Source organism: Anarhichas minor, unplaced genomic scaffold (genome assembly GCF_050575085.1).
Source record: "Anarhichas minor isolate MPS153535 unplaced genomic scaffold, ASM5057508v1 ptg000007l, whole genome shotgun sequence".
NCBI classification, from domain to species: domain Eukaryota; kingdom Metazoa; phylum Chordata; class Actinopteri; order Perciformes; family Anarhichadidae; genus Anarhichas; species Anarhichas minor.
Window position 1 is genome coordinate 11956116 of NW_027466453.1, and position 9859 is coordinate 11965974.

Below are 9859 nucleotides of genomic sequence, written 5' to 3' on the forward strand. Positions count from 1 at the left end.
ACCGTGGCTTGATTATTGTTGTAATTCTGACCCAACCTTTTCCTGTTTTGGTCCTCTTGTTTCGCGAGGCCAAGTTGAGCCGAGCTAATGAGTGGTGTGTTTGCAATGAGCTTTGATGGATTGCGTGTCTCTGTGTCATCCAGGCAGTGTGGCGAGCGTAGATAAGCCCCCTTATGAGGTGAAAACCCTTCCCCGTCCTGCAGTATCCCCTCCCAGCACCAACAGCAGGAATCAGGGATGTCACGGCTGTTCCTTTTTTCGGCAATGCTGATTGTCTCCTGCAGCATTGAGGTAAGTCCTGAGAGCGCGCACGCATACACACACACACACACACATACAGATTTATCCCAGAAGTAAACAGCATCCACATAAGTCTGTGAACTGCCATTAATCATTGGCCTTTACAGTGTGGGGGTGGGTGTTGTTTCTTTAGAGTCGTGGTGTGGAAGCCAAAACAAACTGTCTGTCCTTGTTGATTTTAATCACATGAGTATTACAGTGTGTAGATCAGCCCGTCCATACAGGAGCACAAGACCCCCCATGCAGACAACACATTAGAGTGGGACACAGTGTCTTGAGAATGGGTTGTTTACAGCTACTGTATATATGCAGTGAAGTGAAACAAATGAATGCCAATTCATTTAATGTACCTGCTTTGTCTTCATGGTTTGTGTGGAGCCCACATTCTCGGCGCGTTTCTTGCCCAATTGCCTCACACTGCATCAATACAGAATAACAGGCCTTCCTCATGTGACTGTTTTGTTGGGTGGGCACCGTTTCCTTAGGTGTCTCCTGCTGCGTCTCTGGATAAGCTGAAGGAGAGTTGGAAGTTGTACATGGAAGAGTGTGATCGCAACAACAGCCGAGAGCTGCCAAGTACCGGTGAGCTAAAAATACTGTAACTCACTTTTAAAACTTTTGAGCCTGCAGTTGTCTATTTACACATCCAGCAGATTTGGAGCAATTCATAAACATTCATTTGGAGTGGCGTGTCTGGCCACCTGATGAATTAAAGTCCAACATTTACTCTACTTTTTAGTTTTGGTGGAGACTGTCTTAGGTCAAATAATTGTCAGTGGGTTTGTCAATATGAGTGACAACTTTCATGTGAGTAAAAAATGTAATTGTTGCTTTAACGACACTGGCACCCCATCAGCACTCAATAATAATTGTAGGTATTAAGGTTCTTATCCAGAGACGAAACAAAGTGCAACATAATGATAAACTACGATTCCTTAATAATTTTTGGTGCTCTGACAACATTTCTGAGAAGGTAAATACGAAAGACATTCCATTTTTTATATATAAACAGCATTTACCATCACCTTGCGATGCAGTGTAAACTATCTAAGGCAGTAGAGCTGGTAATGGTTAGGTTGCGGTGTCACCGGACGGAGCGGCGGCAATTTACACTCCCTGCTCAAACCATTGAATAATCACTCTGCTTGCAGCGGCTCCCAGTTTTCTATTTGCCGCACCACACTCTCTGCTTTCTGGCTCCAGCTCACTCCATCAACAGCGTTTAACTACATGCCCTTCAGTTGCATTATAGTCTGTGAGCTTGTGGGATAGAGATGGAGAACAGTGATGCTCCAACTTTCAAAAAGGCTGCTTCCCACACTTCACATGAGATCACATATCCGTGGCACTCATACACCGGTCCTGTCACCGCATGAGTGTGACAGCGAAGTATAGCAGGAGCTGATCATCCAACTTTCTATACACCAACAGCCGGTACTGTTTACATCCTGCGTTGAGAAGATGAAAGGTGTGTTAAAGCAGAAGGTCATTGATGGAGGACTTCACTCTGAAGTCAAGATGAAAAGACCAAGATGTGTACAGATGTTGGCCACCAGAAGCCATCACTTCAGAGACGTTATTCCACGACTTAGACCTCTCTAGACCACAGACACAGACATAGTGTGTAAGGGCTGCGATTGTATGAAAAGAATTACCCATATTTCATGTTTGTTTGGTTTTATTCCCAGGCGTCGTGTGCAACAGGGAATTTGACAATTACGCCTGTTGGCCCGATGGACTCCCCAACACCACCGTCAGTGTGTCGTGTCCTTGGTATTTGCCGTGGCACCATGAAGGTAAGAGACACGAGGGTCAGCGGATACACGCTGTACTGTCGTGTTGCTGCAGAGTACTTTGAAATATCCTGCAGAGAAAGACAGCTGTCCGTGATGACTGGACTTGACTTGAAGCTGTGTCTGTCTGTGTTTGTGCTTAGTTCAACACGGCATGGTGTATCAGGAGTGTGATGCAAACGGCCAGTGGGTGACAATGAAGAATACCAGCGAGTGTGACTCTAATGATCCAAGTCTGGTAAGAAATATCTCTCTTGCATTAGACATACTAATAACTTTTTTAAAGATCAAATATTAGGTGCAATGTTACTGTTAAAACTGAAACTTCCCCTCTCAAATAAAGGAAACAAAAGTCTATGTGTTCGTCTGCGTTTTAATTTGCAGCAGTACTATGGCCATATTCGGATCATGTACACTGTGGGCTATTCCTTATCACTGGTGGCTTTGGTGTTGGCGCTTGGCATCCTCATATTTTTCAGGTAATAAGGATTTTTGGTTGGACTAATTTCTAAGAAATGGAGTAAAATATCAGGAAATAATTAGATATAGTTGATCTGCATCAAACACAACGGGGAGTGGAACAATTACATTTAAATGAGTAGGTAGAAATGCACTTCTTCACTCTCTGGTGGAGAGTTGGATGATATGATTGATACAATGACAGCTGCTGGCTGTAGATTTATATTTGAAATCCTCATCCAACACAGGGTGAGATAGTAAATGACCATATATCCCTAAATCTCAAAGTATTACTTTAAATGGAAAGCTGCATTGTAATTTAGTTGATCTTGGAATGATTGGGGTGAAAGCATTAAAGCCTCTCATTCATCAGGAAACTGCACTGCATGAGGAACAACATCCACATGAATCTGTTTGCCTCCTTCATCCTGCGAGCGCTGTCTATCCTCATCAAAGACGCTCTGATGGAGGCCAACGTCACGTCGCAGGACCTCAGCAGTGACCAGGAGCAGGGATTCCCACGGGCATCTATGCCTCCAGTGGAGCTGCTGGTCAACAATGAGGTCAGTTGTCATAAAGGGGAGTGTTTTACAGACTTATGTACTTTGTCTTTATTTTTGCAAAGGGGAGGGTATGAGTCTTTTTTGGGAGAGTTGAGATTGTTTAACACTCCAAATGTCACGGTGCAGGGGGCAGGACAGGCAGGGGAGGCCCAGAATGCAGAGACTGACAGACTCAGTGATGATATTTAAATAGCCCAAAAAGCTTCCCGATTCACACAGGCAGGTAAGTAAAGCTGGCAGGTGCAGGCAAAGGAAAACCCCTCACAGCAACGAAAGACAACCCGACAAAGAAGAAAAGAAACTGAGGTGGTATAGTGACATTAACAAGGGAAGTGAGCTCAGCTGAGCAGAAGGTGAGGTGAATGCAGGACCAATGAGGAACAAGTTAAACTGATCAGGGCGGAAAACTCACAAAGACGACGGGATGTAAATCCAAACACCACAGATGAGGAGTGAACTTTCAAAGTAAAACAGAAAACAGACTAAACAAAATAGAAAGACAGTTTGTGCGTTCCAATAGTATATAGAGTATGCCAGAAAAAGATTTAGTGTGTCTCTATACATAGTATGTCAAACGCAGTTTGACAAAAATACTAGAATGTACCACTGAATTCGGTCACATTTTGCAGTATGCAAGCAAGTTGGGTTTTCTGGCCATTCTGACCCACAATCCTCTGCACAGCAGACATATGAGCAAGAAGGTCAAAGTTGCAATGTTGTGACAAAGTGGTTTGTCTCAATTGAACGCATACTGCATGCAACAGTACGCACTTTGTAAGGTAAGCTGCAGGTACGTACTGAAAGAAAAAAGAAAAAGCATGTGATTTGGAACTCAGTGCATGACACCAAATGTACTTGAGATATTATGGGGAGAGTTTTGCAAGTTTAAAAACTGAAGCATAATAATTTACCCTCCCTTCTCACTCCCCTCCCTTCTCACTCCAGTCATTCTCATACGGTGCCTACGAATTCCGACAATGCCAAACAGAACAAAACCATAAAGCTCTCAACGCTGCACAATGCTGCAAATTCATGTTTTAAATATTTTATTCCGTATCTGGGCCAAGGTCTGCCTCAAAGCATGCATTTTTACGCTGATGACTTGATGTAGCCATCGTGTACCCTATAAAACATGTACATAATAACACTACATAAGGTCCAACATGGCCTGGATATGTGCAGCCATAATTATGACCTGTATAAGAGTACAGCTAGTGTTCGGGGGTCACAGCTGGCTGAAGTGGCTGCTGTTGTACAATCTCATGTCTGTCGGCACAACGTCTGAGTCCTGGCGGCAGAAGGGGCTCCCATCTGCTGCAGCACTGATCTCACCATTCACATCACTCTTCCTCAAAAATGTTCATCATCAGACCGCTTTGATGTATTTTATTCGCTTGTGGAAATGAACCTCGCTGCTGTCTTGCAGACAGCGGTTAACTGTCGCATCGCCATGGTGATGATGCAGTACAGCATCATGGCCAACAGCTACTGGCTGCTGGTGGAAGGCATCTACCTCCACAACCTGCTGGTCATCACCGTGTTTACAGAGAGGAACTACTTCAAAATCTACCTGTGCATTGGCTGGGGTGAGCTGGCGGTTAAGGGGACGTGGAAGGTTATGCATTATGTGCTGAAGTGGTACTTTTTGCATGAAAGGAAATGAAATGAGAGCGGATGAATTAAAATGTGTGATTGAATGTAAAAGGCTGAAAACGCTGGTGGACAAAATGACTGCTTTGCATTTAGACGGCTCTCATTTCTTTACAGGCACCCCGTTAATATTCCTCGTGCCCTGGATGATAGCTAAACACCTTTATGAAAATCAAGAGTAAGTTTCCACAACGCTCCCTCTCTCTCTCTATTCACTCACGTCTTCCATCTGTAGCTGCTGTCGGACATTGCCAAACATTTGACATTTTAGCTCACATGTGTTGACAGAACCTCATATCTGAAAATAAATCTGGCAGGTGTTCTTTCTCTTAAACATATGATTGTTGATACTCACCAGCTTGCGGACAATTTAACGCTGAATTACCACACGAGGAGTTGGCTGCACCTAAACTTTTCACAGAAGCACTTTTTGTGTCAGAACAGCAGTGTCGACGTGTTTTTAATATTTCATGTACCCACACTTAGGATCTGGAGTGCACTCTTAAGCAGCAAATGGGGGCGAAAGGGATCTTAAAGCTGCACTTTCTAAACCGCCGACACAGCGTGATGCTACGTAACGTTTTAAAATCCCATCATGGGGCCGTCACATTTCATCAGCAGCTTTCTGAGTTGTAAAACAGTGTAGTGACATGTGTTTCAGAGTGAGCCATGTTTGACAGCATGTGAGGCGTTTCTGGTTTCCTACACTGATCTGTCCTTTGTGATTTTCTTTTTCAGGTGCTGGGGACAAAATATAAACATGAATTACTGGTGGATCATCCGTTCCCCAATTCTGCTGGCAGTTGTGGTAATGTCCCCTTCCTTGCTCTCACTCTGTTGCAGCCTCCTGTTTTTGTTTTTTTTAACCATTACGTTCCCTCCTTTTTCCTTATGATATGCCGTTTCCTAACCATTTGAATCCAAAGTGCCACATAAGTTGTTTATTCATTTTTGCATTGACAAAAAAAGTGCATACACTCTAAAATCCTTCATATTTACCACTCCACCGTTTCCACTTTTTCCATCCATACACTATTCAATATTTAACACTTCATTTATTCATGAAATGTAAAAGGCTGTCTATGCTTTAGGCCAAACATCTGGAAAACATCTTACGAGACAAATGTTTTTGGATTAAGGAAATTACATTTTTGCTAGTGTAGCTAACCCCTTTCCATACCGTGACCAGGCCTTTATTGAAGGTGTGCTCTGCAGAGGTCCGTTCTTAACTTTTATATAAGTCAGATTTGTCTTTGCTCTAACGTCAGCCCAGTTACACAGACATCCCGGCATTTTCCATGCATTAATCTTCCTGCTAAGTGGCCTGTATCTCACAGGAATTCCTGTGTTTGAGTTGTCGCAGGGACGGGAGGGCTGCTTCCCATTCCAGTGTTTCCCTCTTTACCCTGATCCCACCATGTTCAAGGTGCACATCGGTAGAAAACTACACTCACGTGTATGCCTCTGCAAGAACATGTGATTTTGTTATTGTGAGGCGGTTTGGAGGGGTGGGTCAAACAAACACAGGACTTTGGTCCAGGAGATCCCAGATGAAACCAAAAGTACACGTTGACACATCACTCGTTAGTTACATGAGTCGTTCGTCACTCTGTAGTGATGCGAGTCATTAGTCAGTCAAGATCACATCAACTACGCTCCTTTCCTGAGCCTAAGGGGTTTTGTTGCCTCAGCCTACCTCCCTGAAAAGACGTCAGTTTATTTTGAAAAGACGCTGTGCATGTAACTAATGCAAACTGACATGCCCTCCCTGACACGTCCAAAACCGACGCTGGAGAGGGTACGTAGATGAAGCTTAGGGCCACTGACCAAGCGACGGCGTTTGACGAGTTAGATACTGTACGCATTGCAGTGTATGCATATAAAGTATATATAGTGGTTAAATCAACAGCATGCGTACCATCTATCATGAAACTTGCAAAGTGGTACGTATTTGTCTTATTTTGAGTTTATATCATTTTTACTGAACAAAAACTGTTTATAATAATCACAACATGTCTGGACATATGACTGCACTGTATGTGCATTATGTCCTTTCACTTCCTTTGTTCGGGCATCTGCAAATTACCAATAACATCTTAATTGTAAAGGTCACAAAATGAGTGATTTTCATTAGAGGAACTCCTGCCGTTCTTGAAATGCCAGCTGCTATGAAAGCGTTCCTTGATATCACTGCACTCTAATACCAATAGTGGAAAGCGAAAAACAGGTTTTTTTTGTGATTTATCCTTGCAGATAGTTGTGGTTTTACCTGCAAAAAGTTTGGATAGTTCTCATTGGAAATACTTTTTTGCATGTACAGTATGTGGTAGTATGCGGATTATGCTTAGTTTCTGGAGAAACGTATCGCTGTTGAATTTTTCAAGTGTGATTTTTCAATGCTTTGAGCAGCAAAGCAGTCAAAACTGTACACCTCAAATGTTTTTGCAGCCGAATTTTCAGCGAGACAATGTTTCAAAACCTTTGCACATAAAACCTTTATCATGCAATTAATCAGTTACTATAAACACTATAAATGTCTCCGTCTTTTACAGATCAACTTCCTCATCTTTATCCACATCATCAAAATTCTTGTGTCAAAACTTCGAGCGCACCAAATGAGATACACAGATTACAAATTCAGGTGAGTTCAAACGTCAAAAACATTTTATTTATTTTTTGCTCTTTACATTAGAAAATTCTCTCCACTTATTCTGTCCTCCCTCTCTTTTTGTGTCTCATCCCCGTCCATCTCAGGTTGGCTAAGTCGACTCTAACCCTGATCCCTCTGCTGGGCATCCATCAGGTGGTCTTCATCTTTGTCACGGACGAGTCCACAAAGGCCACCATCGGACTGCGTCTCACCAAGCTCTTCAGCGACCTCTTCTTCTCCTCCTTCCAGGTTAGACTTGAACCAACGCCTCTATTGTAATTTTCACAACAACCACCCCATTCATGAAAGAATTCAGCGTCAACAGTCAGCTTAGATCAGGGGTTTCGAGTGAGAGTTGAGACATTGATGAGGCATTTTATGGTTAATAATTTCCTTTCTGCACCGAGTCAAAAAATAAAAGCGGAAGCAACAATGTGTTCTGGGGAGAGATGTGAGATAAAGGGGTAAGACATGGCAAAACAGGAAGTTCAAAGCACGGCCATTGTTCTCCAGCTTGAATCAATCTTAACAAGATTAATTAGACGACAGCTGCAGCTGAAGATTACATTTATCTCCTAATCAAATACAAATCTCATAATTCATTCGACACCAAATGAACAGTAAAAATTCATGCTTTCATCTTGTCTCAGTGTCATTTCAGATTAGTTGTTTTCAGCGATACAGATGTTGCTTCATGTCTGGGTTTGCCTTTCCCCAGACAACTGAGAAGTGCTGTATTCACTCATGTGTCAGGAGGATTCACATTAACATAATGAGCTGTCTGTGCTGCTACATGGCTGTGGCACACAGCGACACAGTGACAGTGACCTTTTCGATACGGGGACACAGAAGACGTGTGTCAAATATAGACACGGGAAACACCTTGATTAAAAAAGAAACAGCGAGAGACCATAAGACAAAGTCTGTCTTCAAAGACAACAGGAGATAATGTGACATGCATGTGATTGCACGCATTGATGCACAGCAACACATTGGATTGTCAACCAATACTGAGTTAGTTCCTCATTAACTCATGACCGCTACAATATTCACTCACATTATTTTGTCTCCACAGGGTCTCTTGGTGGCCATCTTGTACTGCTTCGTCAACAAAGAAGTGAGTCTCCTCATTTCTGTGACAAAAACAAAAAATGACCTTTCCCCCGTTATCGCATTAATAACATCCGCTTTTGTCTCCATCCTCTCCTCAGGTGCAGTCAGAGATCCTGAAGAAGTGGAAGCGCTGGAAGCTAGGGAGGAACATCGAGGAGGAGTACCGCCACACCTACAGCAATACCCCCAACACCAAGACAGCTAGCCTGTTGAACCACGTCTCCCGACTGCCTCATCTCCCGGACATCGCCAAAACCTCGTCCCCGGTCTGCAGCCCCGAGGAGACGCACATGCTTGTGGCTGGATGCCACAACGGTGGGGTCAGCAGTAAGGGGGCAAGTCGGTGCGCCTCACCCATTCACGAGGGAACCATCAGCAGCTGCACACTACTGGAGGACATCAGCCTTACGGACAAGGTGCAGTGTTACGAGGGTCAGAGAGAGAACGTGGAGAGCCACCTTTGAGAGGAGCTGTGAACAAGAACATGATGAGGAGGAATGTTGGAGGGCCTTGAGCTCTCATCTGGCTCTGACATACTGCCCTGGGTGGTTGTGAAGAGCCGGGCTGACTCATCCGTCAAAGCGGTCTTAGTCCAGAGGCCGATGTCACCTGAAGGCCAAGTGGCACTCGGCCCTCTCCACAGCCTGAGAACGGAGAATAATACGGCAGACTCCCACGCTGAGAAGTCTAATGTGATGTGAGCCTCGTGAATGGATTCCTGTAGATGTTTGTCGGACTGCGAAAGGAACTGCTGCATGTTGAACAATGCAGCATCTCAAGGCAGATCAGCCATGCAAAATAATAATTAAAAAAAAAAGAAAAACCTCAAATTGCAACAAAACAAGACGACAACAACAAAAAAAAAAACAGGGTCATTGCTTGAGCCTCTACTTTACTTTGTGCTGTGTATCAAATGTGTGTTTTTGCGGTACTGGAGGTTTAAGACAAACTGGATATTGAACTGCCTACACAAAAAAAAAAGGCCAAAACTACGTAGATGGTAGGGAACAGAGGCTTTTCTATTTCCTTTGCTCCTGTATCTGTAAATGATTTCTTGTCTATACTGACTTTGATGAAAATGTACAGAAAAGAAGAAACATTCTGCTGGCTGTAGCTCGTACAGTAAGGTGACCACAGTGCTGCTCAAGCAGGTAAAGAGAAAGGGTGAATTATGAATAGCTTAAAATGATCATCGTTTGACTAGGTGTTTTACAATAAAAAAAATGTGGTTTTTTTTATACCTTGGATACTGCCGAGTCTACAGTTGTGACTGTGTTTATGTGCCAGGTGTGTTTTCAAGGGGAACAGTTGCAGTTCTGTGCCATTACATG

The 9859-nt window shown here is 43.5% G+C and overlaps 1 protein-coding gene across 1 annotated transcript; it reads left to right on the top strand.

Annotated features, from left to right (window-relative positions):
* Nucleotides 1-237: 237 nt before the first annotated feature.
* Nucleotides 238-8992, top strand: gcgra (glucagon receptor a). The gene is made up of 13 exons (XM_076080124.1): nt 238-291; nt 786-882; nt 1989-2096; nt 2237-2331; nt 2478-2572; nt 2926-3115; nt 4542-4701; nt 4883-4943; nt 5504-5573; nt 7318-7406; nt 7520-7664; nt 8491-8532; nt 8627-8992. Exons 1-13 carry the CDS (start codon nt 238-240, stop codon nt 8990-8992), a joined length of 1572 nt encoding a protein of 523 aa, XP_075936239.1.
* The last annotated feature ends 867 nt before the right edge of the window (nt 8993-9859 follow it).